Consider the following 25,435-nt stretch of genomic DNA (forward strand, 5'->3'; position numbering starts at 1 on the left):
CCCTCAAAAAACTAACTCAAGGGTAGAAATCAGGGGGGAGGGAGATTGGGGGGGAAAAAAAAGGTAAAAGAAAATGAGATTGCTTAGGGATTGTGAATAATGAGTTTCCTATACTGGAATCTGCTTTAAGTGACTCAGCTGGATACTATGACTCACTGGCTCCCTGGAAGGTTTCTTTTGAGAATTCATAATAGTGCTGCCCTAAATTTTCAGACCTAGGCCTTAAGGAAAATCCTTCCAAGAGCCACCAATCTCAAGCCTAGTTTTGGCAATTATATCCTGCTTCATTCCCACTGCCCCCCCCAATACTTGTTTTAAAAGAAATTGATTTTTGAACCTGGAATCTTCATGTACATCAGAGCAGGTTTTGACCAAGAACCCCTAACATGAAGCCAAAAGACAGAAGAGGAATCAGGTCAAACTAAGAATACATAAAGACTCCAGCAGCAGAAGATAGGTAGAAGTTGACTTCATGTCCTTGCCGTCTTTTGAAACAGGAGAATGAGTACACCTAGACAGGAGGGAGGTGTCCCAGGCTTGGTTTATTCTGCCTCTTCTCCTCCACCCTGTGGAGAAATGCAGTGCTCCCTGGTTCTCAGGCAGGGTGAAGCAGTTTAGCCCCGGCTCCCTGTTAAGCAAGTTCAGATGCTGGGTCAGTGTGTGGGGTGTGCCCATCGACAAGTCAGGGGCTTATCCTTCATCCAGATCCTAACTCGGGATTCTTTGATCTGGGATGAAGACAGAAAGAGAGAAAAAGCTTCCCAGTTTACTCATTTTGGTATTTGTTGGCTCTGCTTGGGGGAGCTGAGCCCCTGATACTATGCAGTACATTCCCCATAAGATTTTCCCCACCCAGACCAACTTAAAAACCATTTTTTTTTTTTTCCTGCAGAAACCAATGGGATAGGATTCAAAACTAGGTGAGAAATCCAACCTGGTTGTGTGTCTGAGAGGCTGCTACTGTATCAGCATCACAAGATAAAGCACTCTGGTATCACCTTGCCCATGTCCTCCTTAGTGTCACCCAAGACATTTGACTCTGATACGGTAACCGATAACTTTTCTTGCTCCACTTTGCAATGTTTCGTTTCCTACTTCTTATTACCTTGGGACACAAAAGTGGCAGAGTTGTTGTGAGCTGATGACCAGAAAAGGGAGAACACTAAAGGAAATCAGAGACAGTCAGGAAAGAAAGCCAAAGCTGATTTTCCAACTCTATGCTAACTCCAACCTGCAGAAAGGGATGAATATAGAAATCTTCAATATCTGATGAAGTCACTCCATTTATCACACACACATACATAACACACACACACACACACACAAATGAATCACCTGGCTTTTTTTTTTTTTTAATCCAGAAGAGTTGTGCTGGGGATCATGCCCCGTCCTGCTGACACAGAACCTGAATGGAATCATCAGGAATGGCACAGTGCAGGTGTCAAAATCAAAGTAAGGCCGCAGAATTTTGAGAGGACCCTCCAAATACTGAGAACTTGTGTTGCACTCAAATGGTCTCCTGGATTTCTATATTTATGAGAAGGGCTTCTTATTGATGTCCCCCCAGAATCCAGACTCAGACCTGTTCCTCCAAAAAGGTCCAATTGTGTTGCTACATAGTAGCAAGGGTTTATCTTCATACCCATCTAGCATTCCAGGCCCCCCCCCATTACTTCAAGTGAGCTTGGAACTGTTTTAAGTGAACTATGGCTGCAAATTTTTTACTGTTTTATCTAAGGGAGCATACAATGGAATAATTAAAGTCTGGACTCCTTATCCTTGTGATGAAGGGAAACAAGGAGCCCAGCTCTCAGGAATGGCATCAGTTCTCCTACTAACAAAATGCTGGGATGTGGACTTTTGGCACATTGTAGAAATAGGAGAACTATTAATTCTGTACTGGTTTTCATGCCACTGGATCAAAGAGGCTGTCCCTCTTTGAAACCTCACTGCATCTGAAAACACGTTTACATCCCAAAAAGCCAGCCCAGCTTTCTTTAAAGGAAAAAGAAACTATAAATCAATACCTCCACAGAAAGATATCTCTTAATATTCCTATGATGTCTGAACCCTATGAAAAACCTCCTAAAATAAAAATACCATTTTGGTTTTCTACTTAACTCCAAAGGTGGACTCTGACTAACCTGCCTCAGCTTGATACTGCAGTACCAGCACAAGCTCCAAGCTCCCTACCACCACATAAGCCTCGTTCTTCCACCTCCCATCATTTTGAACCCTGAACCTCATAGAATTAGAAAAAAAACTGTATAAAAGCAAACAGATAAAGGATTGAAATATTACAAATAAATAGCTAAAATCATCTCCCCTCCCCAATCACTCCTAAGAAACAGACACCAAACATTACTTAAGTGTCCAAAATGACCAAAGTCCTTCATTTGCCCACGCCTCAAATGGACAACTACCCAAACAAAGGTGAACAACCTTCATGCAAATGCATCAAGGAATGTATTGCTTTTTCATTTTCTGCCCAGCCCTTCAAATACATGCACTAAAATGTGTTTAAAACATGGCCTAAAAATGGAAAAAGGGAGAAAAAATATATATGAATATTTCCCACAAAACTGTTTCCCACCCTTCCCTCTCCCTAAGCCCTTCCCACCCCCTCCCTTTCATAAGCAAGTATTTTAACTTTTTTTTTTTCCTGGCAAAGGAACAAGTGATTCGTGGTAACCAGAATCAAACCCTATGGTCTCTTTAGTAGGGTCTGGCTATGCCTTTCTAAATTCACCCCACTTGGTGTCAAAGCCATGCCATTTAAGATTCTTAAAACACAAAATCAGACCTGTCTCACTCCTTATGGTGATTTGCCTATACACTTAGTTTTTCTCTGGCCATGGTTTTTGCTTTAAAAAGTAAGGTTCCTAGTTGCCAATCAGGGCCACATCCATAAGATCGTCATCTTCCTCCCCAATCATAAAGTCAGGGCTAAGCCTTGAGGGCCTGTCTGTAGATAAGATTGTGTTACTTGTCATAGACAAGGACTGGTCTGAAGAGATGGGTGATTTAGACCAACTCTCTGGCTTGATGCTATGAGATTTTTTCTTGTCTCGGTCTTTGTCCCGGTCCCGGTCCCTATCTTTGTCTTTTACTTTCTTCTTTTCTTTTTTGTGCTTCTTATGCTTCTCTGTGCTGTACTCTGGAAGAGGTCGGATGCCATCATCTGAGCTGGGGCTGTTCTGATAAGACTTCTCTGCTATGGAGGAGCCTGACTCACTCTCACTGTCCAGATTCTGGGGGGTATATGCTGGTGACTTACTATGACTGGGAGAGCCACGCTCATGCTTTGGAGTGGAACCACTGATGAGTGGAGAGCCATAGTTTTTGGAAGAGGCCATCTGAGGCCTCAGCCCTTCTCCACTACTTTCCCCAGGTTTCTGCAAAGTCACTTTGGCTTTAATGCTGGGGGATCCCCCATCATGCTTGCTGATGATAATTTTTGCCACACCCGTGCTCCCCACATTTTTTGACTCTGAGGTCTTCTTAGATGAATCCACCGAGCCCCCCAAGGTGGAAACCTTTGATTTGTCTTTATCACTTTTCTCACGCTTGCCCTGGAACTCTCCTCCTGACATGTTATGTTTGGAGGACACAGGATGGCTAGAAGAATTTGTGCTCACCCCCACCTGGCCGTCCATTGGGTCTTCACCCCCAGGGCCACTGGTGACAACCCCATGCTTCAGTTTATCTATGACAGCTGTTAAGGACGGCTTCTTATTTCTGCTGGGAGATTTCCCTTTGGAACTCCCATGCTGGTTCTGAGAGGATGACATGGAAGAGCCACTTGAGGAAAAGGAAGAGGAAGATGCTGTACAAGAGTTAGATGATGGGGGAGTTTTCTGAGACAATGAGCCTGAAGATCCTAACCCTGAAGATGACTTTATGCCAGTGCTTGAACTAGTTCCAGACATGTGAGAACCACCAGAACCTGAACTGATAGGAGACTTGGCTTTAGAGGATGGGGGAGTCACAGGAACAGGCTTCATTGGAGAGGCAAGCTTATCAGAGCCTCCAGGTGGCCTTGAATGGGAAGGGGATATGTTTGGTTTACTCAAAGAAGGATTCATAAGTGATGATGGCTTCCCTTGAGGTTTCATCTTGGTGCTGCTGGAGCCACTGCTCAGTCCATGCTTGGTAATGGGAGAGGAGCCAGGCTTCCCCCCAGACTGGGATGAATTTTTGGACTGGCTAGATCCCGAAGACCCCTGGCTAGAATATATACTGCTACTTAACTTGGAACTTGATGAACCTTCTGATTTACTGCTTTTCATCTTGCCTGAGTTGGAAGCAGAAGACGAGGAAGAATGGCTATAGTGGCTTTTACTTCCTGAGGAAGACACAGAACCACTGCTGGTATACTGACTGTGAGAGGAGGGCTTGCCCACCATCACGGTTCCCTTAGGAATCTGGATAGTGATTTTGGGAATGGGTGGTGTGGCAACACCTGGGGGAGTCTGAGATCTTCCTGAACTGCCTGGAGATTTGGATCCACCTGTACTAGTAGGTGGGGTGAAAGGTCGGTTAGAAGAACTGTGAGATGGAGACTTTCCCTCAGTGTCTGCCTTCTTCCGTTTTGGAGGCTTATCTTTGCTTTTGCCATCATTAGAAGGGGTTCGACTGCGCTTCCCTGGTTTGCTGTCTAATCCTGGCCCTGACAGACTACTGTTACTGGTGCCATTGCCTTCCTTTACTCTCTTTTGAGTCTTTTCTTTCCCTAAGTCCCCAGTGGTCAATAAAGGACTCTGGCTACCACTGTGATGCTCCATAAGATCTGTAGGACCCAAAGCCTTACCAGCCACTGCTATTATACTGAAATCAACTGTGTCAGCTTGGCTATTGCCTTTAAACTTAGTCTCCCCATTATCACCTCCAAGCATTGGCACCCCCAAAGTATTTAGTGCCTGAGATGTAAATCCTTTGAAATCATCATTATCTCCACTTTGGCTGCTTTCATCAAAATATTCTTCTCCAAAACCACTTTGGCTCTGGCTGTTCAACAAATCAGGATTGAAATCTACTCCATCAGGAAAAAAATGATTGGTAGGAGAGTCACTACTGGGGCTTCCAGCAGCATCTGCAATAAGGTCAGCTGGATCAGTGTATGGATTTTCATTATTATTGGCTTGAAAGACATCAGGGTCAAAGAGGGCACTCTGAGAATGCCCAGAGCTTGAAGAATCTCGAACAGGGGTGCCAATGGGTGGACAATCGTCACTAGTGCTGGGAAGCTTAGAAGCTTCTTCTGCAATGTCTGAAAGGATATCAGTTACATCCGGGCCAATGCTGTCTGAACTGGATAGTCGGACCATCCTTTGAATACTGGATTGGGGATGAGGTACTGGTTGTGGGTAAGTTGTTGGGGGAGTGCTACACTGGCTTGGAGCTGGAGTGATGTGTGGCGTATCCAGCGTGTCAGCTGTCATGTTGACATCAAAGATAGGGTTCTGTGAGTCAACATCCATTGAAAATAACTCCCTCTGAAAGTCATCTTCAGTCTGGTGCTTGGGTTTGTCAGGTGGTAATCTTGATGACTTCTTCTTCTTTGCCTTGTTGCTTCCCGAGCACATTTCCATCCGGGGTGAGCCGGAAGAGGAGTTCTGCCTTTCTAAAGGGCTGCTTCCATAAAGGGTTGAGAAATCCTGGGCAGGATTATCTTTAAGAAGGTTCATGAGCATCGGGTGGTTCTTGGTGTTGCCGGCCATCGAAGAGACAGGTGGCGGCGTGTGATGAGGAGGGGTCGGACTCGAGCCAATGGTAGACCCCCCGTTCCCTGTGATTTGCAACAAACTGGTAAGAATTGGGTTCTGAGATACCTTGCTGAAGTCCTCCCCATGGCCCACCGACTCATGCCGATCTTTGATGCTCATGCTCATATTAAACAAGGTGGTAATGGGACCCCCCGGAAAGGTGTTGGTTGGTGTAGTGGTACCACTCATTGGGTTGTTGCCTGTGGTCATGCCATACCCTGGGCTGCTAGCCGGGGGCAGGTTCTTTTTCACCATGTCTTCAACTGTCTCTGCAATGAGGGACAGTGCTGGAGTGTCGGCCTGAATGGTTTCAGCTTTCCTCCGAATAGCCCTCATCGTCACAGGGATGGACATACATCTGTAAAATAAGGTGGAAAAAACAAAGTTAATATTGCACTAGCTGCTAATGAAACCAATTTTCTATTTGGGAAAACAGGCTTTAATTTTGCCTGAGACTTACATATGCCAAAAGGTTTACAATAAGCAGCTTTCAGGCAAGGCAAATAACCCGCAAGGCAGGAGCAGTTCTATGAAATGCCAGAGCTTTGGGTAAACTCATTCTAAAAGAATCTGGGGGCTTCCCTGGTGGTGCAGTGGTTAAGAATCCACCTGCCAATGCAGGGGACACGGGTTCAAGCCCTGGTCCGGGAAGATCCCACATGTCGCAGAGCAACTAAGCCCGTGTGCCACAACTACCAAGCCTGTGCTCTGGAGCCCATGTGCCGCAACTACTGAAGCCCGTGCGCCTAGAGCCCATGCTCCGCAACAGGAGAAGCCACCACAATGAGAAGCCCATACACCGCAACGAAGAGTGGCCCCCGCTCACTGCAACTAGAGAGAGTCTGCGTGCAGTGACAAAGACCCAACGCAGCCAAAAAAAAATTAAAAATAAAAAGAATCTGGAAGGAATTCCCTGGTGGTCCAGTGGTTAGGACTCCATGCTTCCACTGCAGGGGGCACGGATTCAATCCCTAGTTGGGGAACTGAGATCCCGCAAGCCTCACAGCGCAGCCCAAAAAAAAAAAAAAAAAATCTGGACCAGAGGCAATCATCAACCTCTTTTGAAATGCCACCAAATAAACCAACCATAAACAAGAGTCCAAATAATTAGACATCATACTGAACTAAAATAAAACTGGTAATAATGAACTTAGTAAGAAAATGCCCTCCTTTTGGGCTTTACATGTGATTAATGGTATATATAATTTATCTTAATTGATGAATCATTAGAAAAACCTCTTGACCCATCAAGTTCTAAACTTCAATGCCTTAGATCACCCCAAAGCTATACTGTGAAAAGTGCTACCACTGGCAGTAAATCTTTTTTATTTTAAAGCAAAGCACTTTTGATATTACAGATAAATTTATGTTTATAAACATGTTTGAAAATATTTTGCTCTAGAATATGTCAGCAACCTTTCTTAAAGGACCAGATAGTAATGTTTTAGACTTTCAAAGATCATATGGTTTCTGTCCAACTACTCTGCCATCTTAGCTCAAAAGCCACCATAAACAATATGTAAATGAAAAGATGTGTTCACTTACAGGTATGTTTTATTGTGTTCCAATAAAATTTATTTACTAAACAGACCACTGGTACCTACTCCAAAAAAATCTTGAAATTACATATTAATGTTTATGGGAAGCTGACTGGCTTAAGGATCTTCCCACATACTGCCATTTGACACATATTATATGTGTTTAAAAAAAAAATGACACAGAGGAAAAAGTGGAAAAAGATCTACATCTTATTTCAGCTCTCTCCCTCATAAAAGAACCCTAATGCGGGGCCTGAAGTTACCTACTTTACTTCCTATTACTCTCATAATGAGATTTATAAAACCAAAAGCTCATATTGCTTCCGATCCAAAAGCAGAGAAGGGTGAATTCAAAGCAGTGACTAAATGCTTTCCTACTAAATTTCCAATTCACTCTAATACTGAAAACAACATTCCTTATACACCTCTTAATGGGACTCTGATGGAAAAGGGCCGGTGCTACCTTTGAACAACTTTGGCAATGAAGTCATCTGTGCAGATGAGTGCATCTGACAGCCCCTTGTAGAGTTTACAGCTCACATGTGTTGAGTCCTGCACATCCATTACCACTGAAAGACAAAATATATAGGAGGCATTTAAGATAAGAGTCAGCTTCAGTTTCTGACTTTCCAAAAAAGATAAAGGGACCAAACTGCTGCCCTGAGAGAGGAGCTAGCCACCCACATAACTCACCACACACCAGGGAGTCATTCACAGGGTGCTGAAAAGATACGCTGAAACGGGATTCTGAGAGGGGACACACTTCAAATTGGAGGAGCCCAGGAGAATCTAAAAGCCAAAGAAAAGGATCATAAAATAATCAACCAAATAAAAGACTTGAGACATGTAAATGGTAATTATTAACTACGAAATTTTCTCTCCCTCATTGGAAACTAAATCCCACACATTTTTTTAATACACAGAACCTACTATGTCACCCACAGGTGACTAAAGGTATCAGATTCCAAGGAATCTACCAGTGTATGTTACGAATACTCCAAAACAAGTAAGTAACTAAACTTCAGTTTTCTAAAATGAAGGCACTTAATCCCAATTGATACAGTCCTTGGCAGATATAAACACCCTGCCTTGAAAGTGAATTCTGAAAATAAATGTGGCCAAGAGGAGTTTCTCGTTCTATTTGATAAGCAGACATTAGAACCACTACCATAAACCCTGCTTTCTACCAGTATACAGCTGTTAGTTATACACTCCATACTTTGGTAAGCACAGATGTAGGGGCTACAATCTAAAATGATATATTTATGCCAAATACACACATAGATATATATATATATATATATATATATATATATATATATATATATATATAACTATTATCATTGGTTTCTAAGCCAAACAGGCTGACAGCCCAGAGACAAGGATTATATACTTTCTTGGGAAAAAGCATGCATCTCTGTAGGACTAACTTCATAACTACCTTACAAAAACTCATTTTTAAATACTGTGAAGCTATGTGGAAAATTCTCCTAGGATTGAAATATGTGAAGTAGAAGGGTCATAAGGACACTTGCACACGCTCTGTGTCATTACTCCAACTTTCTAAAATTTCTCATTTCTAAAGCAATTCTTATTCCCATAAAAGATGTCTCCTGATTTACCTTCCATTTCTTCTTGCCTACCATTTGTGCTGATACAGCTCTATCACTGAAGTGCTTTACAACTAAAGTAAAAAATTAACTATGGTTAACTAGAGAAGCCAAAATTCATATCAAGATTTCTAATAGCAAACTGTTTGAAAAACATCAGCATTCTAGCATCCTGGGAGAAAAAAGAGAAGGGCACAGGTCTCATCCTTTTTTAAGCTATATGATTAAGTTCTCCAAAGAATGGGGAGAGGAAATATACTCAGGACTAAAATGTGGGAACCACTGTCCTAACAACCTAAAATTTAGACATCAAGAACTCCTCTCTTCCTGCAGAATTCCAAATTCTACCTTATATATCTGTTGCAAGGTTCAGGCCCTTAGGTACCATATTGCTGCATGCAGAATAAGAGTAAGTCCATTGCAACAAAATCCAGTGGTTTCCAAATGCCAATTTACAGACTGGTTCCATCAAAATTATTCATGGAGCTTGAACTAGATTCCCAACTTCTCCCACATTAAGTTCATTTGAGTATGAAAACCAAATGTATGTAGTTTTAAAAGCTCCACAGGTGATATGATGGGCCACAAAATTAGAGAACTACTAGAGTAATCAGTTTCCATTTACCAGTAAGTATATCAAAAGGAAAGGCAGTACCTTCTTTTAGAATAGTTCTTTTGACACAGCTTCCAATTAGGGTGTTATAGGCCACTTGGTGTCTGATCAGATTCAGGATAAGAGGAACCCGGCCAGGGTGCTGAAAGGTGATTTTGCTAACAAGGGTTCCCTGTAGACTTCTACCATCTGGAAGAGGAGCATCTTTGTTGAGGAAATAGCAATGCTGCTGACCTGGAAGAGCCTGGGCAAAAAGAACAAAGGAAACGAGTGCTATTTACTCACCCACTGTACTCCAACCACAAACTATCCTTAAAAAAACCCTACTCCTCAAAAATCAGCAATTTCTTGCTGAATATTAAAGCTCCACAGTCAGTTCTTTGGTCAGCTAATGTTAAATGCCAAATACTCGCTTGGCTGAAAAGACCCCTTCTTTGTAAATGTTCCGCTAATGGTTTCCTAATCTAGCTAACATAAAAATTACCTCAGAAATCTGTATAAGAGAGGTCCCTGGACCACAAGTGCAAAATCTATATTTTTAATAACACCCTATATAGTTGTAACAGAGCCAGAATTTGGGAATTATTACTTAATCCAGACTACTGTCAAGCATTCAAATAAATTCAAGTCCAGAAGTGGTTTTAAAACGCTCCTTAATTTATTCATTCCAGTACTTTCTTCTCCATTAAATACTTTGCAGATTATAAGCTCATGGCACTTGAAAGAATTAAACAGCAATAACTCTTAATACCTACTTATGTGCTTGTAAAAGTTCAGAATACCATTAAGACACTTTCACCTGAAATTTCAACAATGAAATGTACGTTGTTTCCTGACTTGGAAGCTCATGCTCTTCCTTCAGTATGTTTCAGAGATTTCTGTAATTTCCTGCCTGACTGAGGAAATAGGACATGATCCAGCGGTCCAAAAGAACATCATCTGACCTCAGTTATCCTATAAAAGGAAGATTCTGATCTTGGGTCCAAACATAATCTACAACAATTCATAAGGCCTTACTTACAGCATAAAATCGCATGTTGTGATTCAAAGGTATAGGGTCAGGGTCCTTTGACAGCTCAAATTGAGTGATCAGTTCATAAAGGGGTACATAAGTTGGTTGGGTTTCAAACAATGGAATTCCTAGAAAAACAAAGATCAATACAATGTTCACTGTAAGATGAAAACGTTGACAGCTCAGTTTTCCCTTCATGAGTTCTACTTCATTCGCCCATTTATTCAAAAAGTACTTACTAATAAGCAAAAGCACCATGACATCTATACCCATCAGTGGTTTTTTGAGGCCAAGACTGAAAGAGGTCTAAGATAATCTGAATGTGAAGTTTGCTTTTCACTTTTATAACAATTATTAGCTCCTGATGCTTCCTAAAACTCACCTGTGCAGTTCTGAAGTTTCTGAACAAATGCTCTAGATACTGGGATTGGCTGGGGAAATTTCAAGAAGAAACAGGCAGGAAGATCAACACTGTTGGCACTGGTGATTGAGGAGAAGGAGGGAGTCCTTCAAAAAAAAAGAAAAGGTGGAGGATTGGGATTCTGAATGATGTGAAAATGAAAAATCTAAACACTCATTCTTAGACATGTCTGTATCATATAACCACCTACTCACAAAACCTATCAAAAGTTCACTCTTTGAACTTCCTTCCCCCAATTCCAAAATATCCTGTTTGTTAACCCTAGAGTATCTTACCAAACATCTATCCTGAGGCACGTTCTCTAGTTATTACTCCAGCATAGCTCTAAATCAACATAAAGTCCCACAGGAAAATCCCATAGAGCAATCATTAAACCAGTGCAAGTAGCACAGTTCTCTTCTTTCTCTCTCAGGATAAGAATGTGTTCTATGAGCAGACTTCAAAGAGGAACATGCAGATATTAAAAAGAGAAATTAAATAGGTAAAACAAAAAGGCCATCTCTAGAAAGTCCACTGGGGGAAGAGCCAAGTCAAAGTAATACCCGTTTCTTACTGGGCTTAAGGTTGAAATAAATGGACATTGCTATCCTACAATTATATTTAACTTACCATTTGTTGTCAACTGGATGTGACCCCATAATTAATGGTGCAATTGGGAGTTTATACATAGCAGATGTTCCTTCGATTGTCACTGATGCATTCATGCCCAAAGATCGAGGAACTGAGAAAAGGAAAGAAAAATGGTATTCTCCAAAGTAACACGAATTATAAGGATCTTGAGTTTCCCTGGTGGCGCAGTGGTTAAGAATCCGCCTGCCAATGCAGGGAACACGGGTTCGATCCCTGGCCCTGGAAGATCCCACATGCTGCGGAGCAACTAAGCCCATGTGCCCCAACTACTGAGCCTGTGCTCTAGAGCCTGCGAGCCACAACTACTGAGCCCATGTGCCACAACTACTGAAGCCCGTGCGCCTAGAGCCCGTGCTCCGCAACAAGAGAAGCCATGACAATGAGAAGCCCACACAGCACAACAAAGAGTGGCCCCGGCTCACCGCAACTAGAGAAAGCCTGCGCACAGCAATGAAGACCCAACACAGCCAAAAATAAAAGCAAATAAAAAAATAAATTTATTTTTTTAAAAAAATTATAAGTATCTTAACATTAAAAAAAAAGCTAACTTCTGTAAAATTTGTCAGCCCTCATTTGTTTGTCAGATACTATAATACCTATATAACTCAGAAACGCTACAAGTTATCTTTCTAACCAACCAATATTTCTGTCAGTAAATAAAACAAAATACAGGAAACAATGCAGTCCAAGGAAAAAAAAATTTTAAAGGCTCATTACCAATATTTACTTATTTTCTCCAACTTCAGAAAGCATTTAAGTAGAATTATGATTATAGAATAGTCAATGATTGAAGTTAAAAGGGGAGCAAATGAGGTATTAGGCCATTTCTCATTATGTTTTAGTCTATTAACGTGCAAATATAGGGAATTCTCTGGTGGTCCAGTTGTTAGGACTTCGGGCTTTCACTGCCAAGGGCAAGGGTTCAATCCCTGGTCTAAGATCCATCAAGCCGTGCTGTGCGGCCAAAAAAAAAAAAAAAGTACAAATTCAAAGTAAGATCCATTATTTTAGTTCTTTAGTAAGTTGGCTAATTTCTTTTCCTTTAAAGTAATGATTAAAGGGGATTATTTCAAGTCAGATGGTTTACATTTTTTTATTCACTCATTTACTTATTCAAAAGGAATTATTAAGTTTTTATTATTATGTATGTATGTGTACATATAGATATGTATATCTGTAGGAGTGTATGTGTATGTATCAGATGCAAACTCTGGTAGAAATGGAAAACTTTGGTAGGGATGGCAGATTTATTTGGGAGTAGCAAACCAGAAAGTACAGGCCTGGGCATTCAAATTTTTGAAAATATTTTTTAAACACTGAGCAAAACCTTCAGTTAATTTACAGTGAAAGTCTTACCATTATTCTCATGCAAAATGATAGGGGATGTAGTCTTATCATCCAGCAGGTCAGAAGGAGAGGCATAATACTTCAAGTTCATCAAATGACCTATGCAAAATAAAACTTGTCACTACTTTTTTATCAGGTAAATTACAAATAAAGAAAAACATTCCCATTCCTATAAACCTATATACAAGAAAAGAGTTTCAGATATGAGGACTAATGATCCAAAGCAGCTTATGAAATATGACAGAAGCATAAATATTGATTCTAGCAGCAACAATTTACTTCACAATTTAAAAAAAAAAACTAGGGGAGGGCAGGTGTTGACACCTTAGAAGCCATTAAAAAAATACACAAATGAGGGATAAATTGGTAGTTTGGAATTGGCATATACAAACTACTATAAATAAAATAACAGGGTCCTACTGTAAAGCATAGGGAACCATACATAATATCTTGTAATAAACTATTATGGAAAAGAATGTGCAAAAGAAAAAAAAACATATACACATATATATATAACTGAATCACTTTGCTCTATACCAGAAACTAATGTAACACTGTAAATCAACTATATTTCAATTAAAAAAAACCAGAAACACAAATGACTGGTAATTTTCACCTTCTGCTTATAAACCCAAGGTGAAATTGTAATAACCCCTCAACTAAAATTAGACATTTTTCTAAACAGGCAAAATAGAATCACATACCCCCACTTCTTGGAGTGAGATAGCCAACACTTCCATGAAGAATCTTATCCAAGGGACCAGCATTGGTTGCTTTCCTGCAAGACAAATGATCTATGTTTGCTTATATTTAAGCCCTGAAGGTATTAGTGTACAATGTGATAATGAGTTCAGCTCTTAAACATATTATAATTCTATCCTAATGACTCTATCTTGTACTTGGGCATTTAACAATTGTATTTCAACTTCAAAGTGAAGGGATTATTTCTAAGAATACATCAGTATGTAATATGGTGAACAAAAATTACAACTATACTATTATTTATCAGAAGGGAAGCCAGGGCTTCCCTGGTGGCGCAGTGGTTGAGAGTCCGCCTGCCGATGCAGGGGACAAGGGTTCGTGCCCCGGTCCGGGAAGATCCCACATGCCGCGGAGCGGCTGGGCCCGTGAGCCATGGCTGCTGAGCCTGCGCATCCGGAGCCTGTGCTCCGCAACGGGAGAGACCACAACAGTGAGAGGCCCGCGTACCGCAAAAAAAAAAAAAGAAGGGAGGCCAGGTTTGACAAGTCTTCTGATAAAACCTAAGAAATAAAAATTTTTTTTAATTTTAAGAAAATAAAAAACCTAAGGAATACCAACCAACAACTTAGGGATACTGATACTCAGAAAATGGAATGCAATCATTTGGGAACTGAAAGGATATGGACAAGATGTACAATACAGGTAAAACACAGATGCATAGTAACATACATCTATAATATATATTTAAAAAAATAAGAGCCTAGTAACCCCATAGACGAAAAACTTTAAGAACAAGGTCAAACAGAATTGACACTTTAGCCAGTCTTACCAATACATAACTGCCATTTTAGATAGATCCTGTTCTAAGGATTGGAGAGCCAAGTACATTTTAGTCTTTAGTTTGCTAGAAAGTAAATAAAGAAAACAAGAATTAAATAGTTGACAAATATACATATATATACACACACACACAAACATGAAAGCCTAGAGAGCAAGTCTACCTTGGAGGCAACTAAGATATCTATTTAAAAAACAAAATAAAACTTTAAAATGTTAAAAAATCATTACTGATCTACCAAAGCTAATTTTTATCTCTACTTAAAAGAGCCAAGCAGATATACAGAATCCCAGGTAGGTTAAAAATAAAAGTGGCAACCCAGTTCCATAACAATTTCTTTCAGCCTAGAAATCAGTATGTTGAAGACATCTCAAGGATTATCTTCTAGCACTATAATCCATTAATGCAGATATCTGTTTATTTAATATACCTTTAAAAGACATTAAGCTGGAAGCTGAGCTATACATTGTCAGTATGAGTAGAAATCACAAATGAGCTAGGGCCAAAGACTTGGCAAATTTCTAAGTACAAAATGGTTTACAGATTTATACTAATTTTTCCAAAAAAACCAAAAAAATAAAAATACTTACTTGTCCCCTGGAAGGTTATAAAGATTAACAAGACCCTTAAGGTGCTTAGAAAATTCATCAAAATTTTTTTCCCTATAAGAAGTTCAGGGGAGAGGGAAGAGAATAAAACATACAATTACTATTCAGTCTTATCAGCAAAGTGCCAAAAATCATGGCTATATAAAACTAATCTTAATAATTTACTTTACTCTTTTTCCCCCAAAGTTTTCTAGAATCAATCAGAAGTAGGAAAAGAAAATGCAGTGTATCCCTTTCTCTGCCCCATTTTTCTGGAGAAGGTGCTAATAAGCAGTATAAAAGATAGTCAAAAAGACCCGATAACTCATATAGTAATTCGCTCTTAAGTAATGAGACTTGGTTTAAATAAATCACTTCTTCTCCTCTTAATCTGTAACTGAGATGATTGGATGTCATGAGGAAAAAAAACTTTTGGAGAGAAAATGGAAATAAATAAATTGGGAAGATAGAACACTTTTCATGTATACAGATAGAACACTTTTCATGTATACGGCAACATAAGAGCAAAGAAGGAAAATGAGCACTAGGAGAGAGATGGGAGACCTAAGGAAAAGGGGAATGGGTACTGTGGAGGCAAACCACATATTCCAAAATGTTCCTATGACTAGCTTTACCCCAGGAAAAAGTAACTACTACCATGAACCCCTGGCTTCCTAGAACCTAATATTCAGGCATGGTTTCTTAGTCTAATAAGGTTTTGTGGGCATGAATCCAACATAACTCGACAATTCTAACTCTCTACATCTATTTCAAACTTAAAAACAAAAAAAATGTCCCTTGAAAGCTGTACTGCTCTGAAAACGTCAGATACTTGGTCGGGCATTTATTGACCACTTACTGCCCAAAGTGCCATGAAGACATTAAAAGGAAGCAAGAGCAGCAGCAAAATATATTCCCTACCTTAAAATTACCATCTATACAAAGTGATCAAAAATACCAGGTAGGACTTCCCTGGTGGTGCAGTGGTTAAGAATCCACCTGCCAATGCAGGGGACATGGGTTTGAGCGCTGGTTCAGGAAGATCCCACATGCAGCGGAGCAACTAAGCCCTTGCACCACACTACTGAGCCTGAACTCTAGATCCCACGAGCCACAACTGCTGAGCCCACACACCACAACTACTGAAGCCTGGGCACCTAGGGCCCGTGCTCCACAACAAGAGAAGCCATCGCAACAAGAAGCCCGCACACCACAACGAAGAGTAGCCCCCGCTGGCTGCAACTAGAGAAAGCCCACATGCAGCAACGAAGACCCAATGCAGCCAAAAATAAATTAATTTGAAAAGAAATACCAGGTAAAGACTAATATTTTTCCTAAGGTTCCCACTTTCAAACATGCCTACAAATTAACTTTAGAACACCATCAGTTCATAAATTGGTATGGTCTCCTACTCCACATTAGAGCCAGACATATTTTTTTCCTGGACTATTCTGGTAATACAACTTTGCTAGACTTATTGAGTTAATGAAATCATAAAATGTTATTTTTTATGTTGCACTGCAATTTTTCAAAGCTCGTTCAAATCTGGTGTATTTGGCTATAAGGACATTAAACTGATCATTGAGAAGACTGAGTGTAAAACTTATTTCCTCAATATTAACACCCTTTCTAAGACGCCTCCATGTGATATCTGATAACTTCACTATAATTTAAAATATAAAATTGATGTAATGACTTTCTCAAATTCCCAGAGGGTTAACTCTGGGTTTAAATTTAAGCATGAAAATTTCCACTCAATTCAAAGAGAAAAGATAAGCCAATGGCAAAAAACATCAATTACTAAAAGAGACTGTCTTCAAGCCTAGCACTTTACTATAATGGGACCCATATACCTTAAATATAAAATAATTTTTCTCAAAGTTGAAGTGAAAAAAAGTTCTTTTCATGGTATAGACTCAAATTTCTCAAGCTTTCTTTGATTCAATAATCAGGTTCTATTTATTTTTGTTCCACACAGAATTCCTAAGGTTAGCTCAGTAGTTCCCAACCAGGAGTGATTTTGCCCTCCAGAGGACACCTGACAATCCTGGAGATATTTTTGATTATCATAATTCAGGAGATATTGCAACTAGTTGGGAGAGACCAGGGATGCTGTTAAACATCCAACAATGAACTGGGCATCCCCCTACAGCAATGAATTTCCCAACCCAAATTTCAATACTGTCAAGGTTGAGAAACCCTGGGATAGACGGAATAGGGTAAAAAAAATCAAGCTAAGTCAATTCTGAAAGTGAACAAGTACAGACTGTGAAAAATCTTGACCCAAGAAAATAAATTTGTTCCTCAGGAAAGTAACTTCTGACCATCCTCAAAACTTAGCTATAAAGAATAGCACTGTCGGGCTTCCCTGGTGGCGCAGTGGTTGAGAGTCCACCTGCCAATGCAGGGGACACGGGTTCATGCCCCGGTCCGGGAGGATCGCACATGCCACGAAGCAACTAAGCCCGTGTGCCACAACTACTGAGCCCGCGAGCTACAACTACTGAGAATGCATGCCACAACTACTGAAGCCCGCGCACCTAGACCCCATGCTCCACAACAAGAGAAGCCACCGCAATAGAAGCCTGCACACCGCAACAAGAGTAGCCCCTGCTCGCCGCAGCTAGAGAAAGCCCACGCGCAGCAACAAGGACCCAACACAGCCAAAAATTTAAAAAAGAAATTAAAAAAAAAAAAAAGAATAGCACTGTCTGCCAGTATCAGGGAATATAAATGTCATCTGCTCACCTTAGCTGCTGTACAAGCTCTGGACAGCTCTGAAATTAAAGAAATTATGTTAAAACTTTAAACTACTTTAAGACACTTGAAGACATCAAAAGTTTTTCTCTTTTATTAATAACACATGCTTTATAACAAAAACATTAAAACTATAGAAGTTTCTTATATTAAGATATCAAAAATATCTTCTTCCTACTTGGTAAACCATGGGTTGGGTCAGGAAATTAAAGATTAAAATATATATGAAATAGCTTATAAAGGAATCAACTTTCAGCTGCTTGTTTAAAACATTAGGACCTCTCTTTAAAGCCATCCTTGGAATCCATATTCAACTGTCTGGTTATACACATTTTACATTCCTCTCTATTACAGGGTTTTTCAGAGACATTAGTTATGTACAAGATTATCTGTCCTTCTTGATTATAAGTTCTTTGAGGTAGGAACTTTAAATTATTTGTATCCCCAGAACCTATTGTTCAATTGCGGCTCATGTTTGTTGATATGAAATGGAAAGGGTTCCTCTGGTGTTTCCTTTTGTCAAAGCCTCTGGATGATGTCAGAGATGGACCCAGATTATACTAAATTCCACTCTACAGCTACTGATGTTGTAGCCCATCACATCATCTCTATAGTGGCTCATGAAAAAAACCTAAACCCAAGCTATTTCAAACCCCAACAATTCCTTTTAAAATTAACGTCCCTAAGTAAACCCCACAGATTCCAGTGAAATATCAACAACACATACCACAGGATTCTCCCCATGGTGAGCCACTTTTACATCACAAAGCTGTCCTGCAGGATCTAACTGCACTTCCACATAGAACATATCTGACGTGATGTAACATTCAGTGCCACTGGCACTGAGATGAGAGCCCAGTCTAGCAGGAACAAATCAAAACAAAAATTAATAGAAGACACATAAATAAAGCCACCCAAAGTCAACACTAAGTTAAACATTTCTGCCTACAGATAGACTACTTACCCATTCTGTCTTGCTATAGACTCCAAACGGTCAGTCATTGCTGGTAAAGATGTTACTACAAAAGGGTGAAAAAAGGAAATCACAAAAGATGTTCCAAATAAATTGTATTCTTCAGAGTCAGAAACATCTCAAGAGTATATCTATCCTTCCAAAGCCAGAAACACATTCAATAGTTCAAATGCTTATAATGTGCATAAAGTTCATTGGTAAGGCTTAGCTGTGGCCTAAGCAGTAATAAGGATCAAAAAAAAGATCTATTTGAAAAAAATGATTGCACCTTTCTCTTCTCTCTTTTTCATTACTCATTTGGGACAAGTTATCTTTAATCTAAAGAAGACACACTTAGGGACTTCCCTGGAGGTCCAGTGGTTAAGACTACGTGCTTCCACTGAAGGGGTCGCAGGTTCAATTGCTGGTCAGGGATCTAAGATCCTACGTGCCACTCAGTGCGGCTAAAAAAAAGACACATTTATCTGCTAATGCTAGAATAAGGAAGATTAACATCAAAACCAGCATAGAAACAAATATTCTATGTTCACAGTGGCATTATTTACAATAGCCAAAAGATAGAAACAACCTAAGTGTCCATCAATGAATGAATGTATAAACAAAATGTTATTTTGTTTACATATAATGTATACATACAATAAAATATTATTCAGCTTTCTTAAAAAGGAAGGAAATTCTGATATATGCTATAAAATGGATGAACCTTGAAGATATTATGCTAAGTGAAATAAGCCAATCACAAAAGAACAAATACTGTATGATTACACTTATATGAGGTATCTAGAGTAGTCAAATTGTTAGAGTCAGAATATAGAATGGTGGTTACCAGGAGCTGGGAAGAAGGGAAATGACAAGTTACTGTTTAATGCGTTCAGAGTTTCAGTTGGGAAGATGAAAAAGTTCTGGAGATGGATGGTAGTGATGGTTACACAACAATGTGAATGCACTTAATGCCACTGAACTGTACAATTAAAAATGGTTAAAATGGTAAATTTTGTTATATACATTTTACCACAATTTTTAAAAAAACAATATGCAGCTGAATCAGGTTCATTTGTGATAATCAGAGTAAAATCTGTTTTTACTTTCATTTTCCTTCAAAAACAGACAGAAGTAGTAATTATAAGCTTGAATAATCAAGTTCATGATTTGAATTTTATGTTTGCTTTCCTGAAAACATTCTTTATAAACACTGTAAAAATCTCTTAAGAGTCAAAAAGTCCATCTTCTTATTGAGTTAATTAGGAGAGAACATGTGAAGGAAAAAAACTTTCCCCTGCTATCTGCAATCTTATAGCTACCCTCCATCAATTATCTTTTGAGTTTCTACCAACCTCCAAAATGGGATAAAAAATAAATGTTTCAAAAGTTCAGGTAAGAGCTCATCTCAACTCCATAATGAAAGCAAGAAAAACACCTAGCATAGAACGGTTGACCTATCTCAAATTTATATTTCTAGTGTAAGTATAAAATAGTCTTTCCTAAACTGGGTTTTTTTAAGAAATTAGCGTATTTCAAAGATGTTTACAAACCTTTGAGAGCTTTCTGCAGCGTCTCCAAACAGCTGACCAAATGTTGGTGCCCTCCAGAACTCATCACAACCCTCTTCTCCTGTATTAAGAAGGAAAACATTTCAGGTAAAAACTAACAAAGCCAACAGTGTTTTGGGTAAACATACACATTATCCCAGAAATAACATTTCAGGATAGTCTATATATTATGGTATAGTCTATACACTCTACATTTTCTATATATTCTAGATAATCTATAGATTTTTAACTGTTAGTCTGTCCATCCATCCAAAAGACGAAAGGTTAATATACATGGATACAGGCATATCCATATCCATGAAAGCAGAAAAAGGTATTTCCAGGTCTAGGACTTCCCTGGCAGTCCAGCGGTTAAGACTCTGCACTTCCAACGCCGGGGACATCGGTTCGATCCCTGGTCGGGGAACTAAAATCCCACATGCTGCATAGCATGGCCAAAAAAAAAAAAAAGCCTATACCAAAGGTATTTCCAGATCTAAAATAAGATAAGTTTCAGGGAAAAATTAGGAAGAATCAAAATGTAATAAATGAGATCAGCCTCCTGTACATCCTAAGATTCAGTAAGTTAAATGGGGTGGCTCAGATGGGACAATTCCCAAATCTAATAAGGTGATATGCATGTAATCTAAGAAATACAGCCAGACCTTGGTCAAATTAGATTGACTCTAAGGAACAGGATACGTAGTCCAGAAAAAGCCAAAGAGCAAAAAATTTAGCATAGTTTTTCTAAACATATCCAGGGAAGAAGTTTCTCTTTGCACAACACTCTAGTCCCCAGAAGTATGAACAGTTTTATGATACAAGGATAGTTTTTTCAGACTTTTCCACGCCCTAAATCCATCTCTCTTGGCTCTAATTCCACCCTCACAAATACCTGACTAATTAATAATCTAGCTCCCTTTGTACCTTGAATATACAAGGACCTTGTCCATTGCAAGGACAATGGATACCAGTACTTTGGTAGCTGGAAAGACAAACACTCTGCTGTAAATTAATAAACTGGCATTCTGATTTCCCTGTTAATCTACTGAGATTTTGTTAGTATGTCAGTTGTTGAAAACTCTTCAAAATCTTTTACGTACCAATAAAAGTAGGTTTCTGAATCTGCAAAAGTGAGGAGTAGACAATGGAAGCTATGGTGACCAAACCAAGAACTGGTAACCCAAAAGAGGGTCTTAGTAGCCACCTGGAATCCCTCTATGTCATAATGTCTCCCTAATGACAATATCACTTATAGACCATATTTCAAACTAGAATATGGCTGCCTTATAGTATAAAAATGACAACCTCTGAATTCCCAGACTGGAAAAATTGCCATTCTTTAAGACTTCTAAAAAAAAAACAAAAAACCTTTTTTATGTACACAATCCTGAGCCAGAAGATATCTGTAGAACTTAGTTATGGAAATCTTTTAGCAGCATGACACTTTGGTGTCCATTATCTCATTTGATCCCTACAGCAAAAAACTGGTGTTGTGTGTCTCTACTTTCCAGATGAGGAAACTGAGGATCAGAAAGAACAAATAATCTGTCCAAGGTCACTTAGGTAGAAGTACTGGAGTCAAGACTAAAATACAGGGTTTTTGACAGCAAATTCAGTTTTTTTACTAGGCTATATACTGATATGATCATTTTAAGCTCTAATAAATCTACTAAACTGAACTTACTCTGGACCCGGTGTAAGGTTTGGTAGAGGGGTACTTTCACTGAAGTATAACATGTATACAGAAAAGTATATGAATCTGAAGTGAAGAGATCGTGAATTATTACAAAGTGAACACATCCATATAACCATTGCCCAGGTCAAGTCATAAAAAAGTACTCCTGTAACATTTTACTACCACTGGATTCATATGGATGAACTTTTAACATCCAGCCTCTACCCTCACCCCACTCCCTGTATTCCACCTAACTAAGGGCTCCCCATACTGGTGAATGACTCAGAAAGGGGAAGTAGTACTGTAGAGAAAGAGGGCCACAGAGTAAACAGGTGAAGTTAATTAAAAATGAATTGCAAACTCAACTAGCAGAAAAGATACAGTGACAGTATTAACACATTAGAATCAAGGAGCTTGACAGGAAGTGGAAAATAAATGTCTCTCTATATCAGTCTGTCATGTGTATCTTTTTTTTTTGGCGGCACTGTGGTCCTTGTGGAATCTCAGTTCCCCGACCAGGGACTGAACCTGGGCCACAGTAGTGAAAGCCAGGAATCCTAACCACTAGGCCACCAGGGAACTCCCTATCAGGTGTATCTTTTATAGGTGTATTTCTTAGCACTTTGCCTAAAGTACCCCAGTGTACTATAACTCACAATTAACACAATTCTATAAATATACCTCCTTCTTAGGTAGACTCTTAAAAGTTGAAAGCCATCATGTGCTTATGATTTTATGAGAAATAAAACTGAAGACACACCATAATAACTAGTTAGAAAAAGTCTACACAGGGAGCTTAGCTTATTAAATAATTATCTAAGCACAACACTTTATCCACTTCACCACAATCCTCACCATTACTTGACGCACAAGCTTAATGGTTTCACTCCAAGGTCTATTTTGGTTAAATTTTGCATGGAGCCGTTCCAAGAGAGAACTCATCTTACTCAGCTTTTCCGACTCTAAGATATAAATCAGAAAACATCATTAGCAACTGTTCTTTCAAGACCTTCCACAGTTTTTCTTGCAAACAAAACTCCCGTACTTCATCCTGGTAAGAACTCAGTTAAAATATTTTCCAATATGATTTACTTCAAAACATATGAAGAATTTGTTTTTAATGACAAGAAGACACACACAATTGTGGGTCTAGTCTAACAAACACCATAGAAGGGGACTGCTTTCTATTCAAACTTAATGAGAACCAAAAAAAGAACCATCTCTAATCCTGTTTAAGGATCAAGACTACCATTTAGTGACAAAATAATTTCATGATGTTCGTGAAATCCCTTATATGATATATGCAGAGCACACATTTGAACATGGCCTAACTATGGTTAGTTGGTTTTCAAAGTGAAAATACAGACTTTCTTAATTTTTTCACATAATTTTAAGAGATCAATTTATAAGTATTATCAAGAAAACAGGCTTTATTTGCCATTCAGATTTTTCCTATTTGAACTCAAACTATATGAACAAGGAAGATGTCAATGACTAAAGGATGAGTTTCCAGCAAAGTTAAGAGAAAAGCAGAAAAGAATGGCTCCTGGATAGTGTGTGAAGGAACCTCCTACACCCTCCAACACTCCTGTAATTCTTGTAACTGCTTAGCATGAGCAAGGACCTGTGCTGGAGACCACCGGCAGTGTAAAATTACAATATGCCTCAGATGACACCTGTGAGGGGGTGTGGGTAAGTTATGTGAAAATAACTGTCACACAAAGCAAAATGAGATTTGTTCTTAAAAACAGAGACACATTACTATTGAAATTCAAAGGAGGAAAAGTTTGTAATTAGTTGTGGGGATGTTACAGAAAAGGTGCCATTGAAAGATGAATATAGAATGTCAGCAATCTGAGTTGAGGTAGTGACATCTTCTAAATCAAGATTCAACTCCTCCCTCCAATGCCTTCATCTTCTGGAAAACTGTTTTTTGGTTTGTTTCAGCCAATTTATAGTTCTGGAGAAATGTTTGACAATTCCCACTTTCAAGACTCATTCACTCAGGCACTATTTTACATGACGGAGATACAGCAGTGAGCAAACTAGACAAAACTGCCTCATCTAGTTTCCATTTTACACTTGTCATTCCTCTGCACCAAGAAGTATACCTTTTTTCTTCCTCCCCTTCAAAACACACCCCCCTTTCTCTCCCTTAAGAAGCCTGATGATAAATATCTTTACAAAAATGCTCTAATGAAACATTTTTTGAGCAACTATTATGTGCCAGGGACTGTATAATGATGAGTAAGGCAAGATCCTGATCTACATAGCTCAGAGCACATTGGAGGAGACAAGTAAATAATAGTGAGCTGTATCAACAGAACTATGTCCAAAATGCTAAGGAAGCATTTAAACTGGAAAGTGGAACTTCAGAGAATCTATGTGGTTACACAGAAAAGTTGTTTTTCAGCAGTTCTGAATTAGTTCAGACATTGAAAGATTGAAATTCAACGCATTTTTAGAATATACAATAGCACAAGATGTGAACACTGTGACATTCTTGAGAACTGCTGGCTTTTAATACCATAAGTACCTAATCATTTCATTCACGCGAAAACATTCTCCAGTACTTTGACATACAGCGCTGTATTACTGTTTTTATGTCATCATTCACACTTCTCTTCTGGAAGGAGCAAGTTTTACATTCACTCGCCGCGTCTCCCATCCCTTTAGGCTAAAAATGCCCTGAGGCCCAAATGATTGCCCCTAGCTAAGCAGGAAACCTTAACATAAGTTGGGAGCCCCCATCTCCCCAAAGTCAAAGCTCTCCATCACCAAGGAAGGCAGTCAAAATCTAAAACTCACACACATCCCGCCTCCTAGACTCTGAGCCCTCGGGAGAGTGGCCCCCGCGGAAGCATCTGCCCCCCAGCTCCTCTCAGAGATTGGCTCCCCCAGCTGTGTCCCGCCCCCTGCTTTTCCCCTCAGTCACTCACCCTCTGTTTCCCCCTGAGCCTTCATCCTGCCAGCGGGAAGGGCCTGAGTCCTACACAAGAGGATATGCCCCTCCTCACCACTAACAGAGGAACCAAGTTGGTTCGGGCTCCCGGGACGCAGGGCGCCTGCAGTCCCCACTCTTCCCGGGAAGGCTCAGTCTGAAGTCCCCGGCGGCAAGAAGAGAAGGGTGCTCGCGGCCGCCGCCATCTTCCGCAACAGAACTTCCGAAAGATCGCGAGATTAACCGTGATCCTGCGAGAGAGAGGAAAAGGGCTGGGCACCAAATATCGCGAAAAATGGTTAATACGTTGCTACTCGCGAGATTCTCCCCACCCTTCCTTCTCTCTCAATTGTCTCAGACTTCTCGGCCGTAGGTATGGAGTTTGCTAATTGGAAGTGTTCGGCTCCTCTGCGAAAATTGGCACTTTCGTTTTGGCTTTTAAGCAGTTTGCAAATTTAAATCCCCAGCTCTCTTTACTAAAAGACTAGCTCTTC

At 39.6% G+C, this 25,435-nt stretch overlaps 1 protein-coding gene across 3 annotated transcripts; it reads right to left on the bottom strand.

The window, feature by feature from the left end:
• Positions 1-510: 510 nt before the first annotated feature.
• MED1 (mediator complex subunit 1) lies at positions 511-25,179 on the bottom strand. Of its 3 annotated transcripts, none has more exons than XM_089901187.1 (17): positions 25,018-25,179; positions 22,856-22,962; positions 20,326-20,404; positions 18,785-18,839; positions 18,548-18,680; positions 17,812-17,840; positions 15,067-15,138; positions 14,468-14,542; positions 13,641-13,714; positions 12,946-13,035; positions 11,569-11,680; positions 10,921-11,045; positions 10,548-10,666; positions 9,569-9,770; positions 7,997-8,092; positions 7,767-7,872; positions 511-6,123 (listed from the first exon to the last, which is right to left on the bottom strand). In XM_089901187.1, exons 2-17 carry the CDS (start codon positions 22,940-22,942, stop codon positions 2,883-2,885), a joined length of 4,695 nt encoding a protein of 1,564 aa, XP_089757313.1. In that variant the 5' UTR covers positions 22,943-22,962; positions 25,018-25,179; the 3' UTR covers positions 511-2,882. The 3 variants fall into 3 exon arrangements, with proteins under 3 accessions (XP_089757313.1, XP_022413741.1, XP_022413742.1); XM_022558033.3 differs by having other exon boundaries at positions 24,940-25,179; XM_022558034.3 differs by lacking the exon at positions 22,856-22,962 and having other exon boundaries at positions 24,940-25,179.
• Positions 25,180-25,435: the final 256 nt, after the last annotated feature.

Source organism: Delphinapterus leucas, chromosome 19 (assembly GCF_059928025.1).
Source record: "Delphinapterus leucas isolate spDelLeu-1000000601 "Yukka" chromosome 19, BTC_Dleu_Yukka2, whole genome shotgun sequence".
In the NCBI taxonomy this organism is placed as follows: Eukaryota; Metazoa; Chordata; class Mammalia; order Artiodactyla; family Monodontidae; genus Delphinapterus; species Delphinapterus leucas.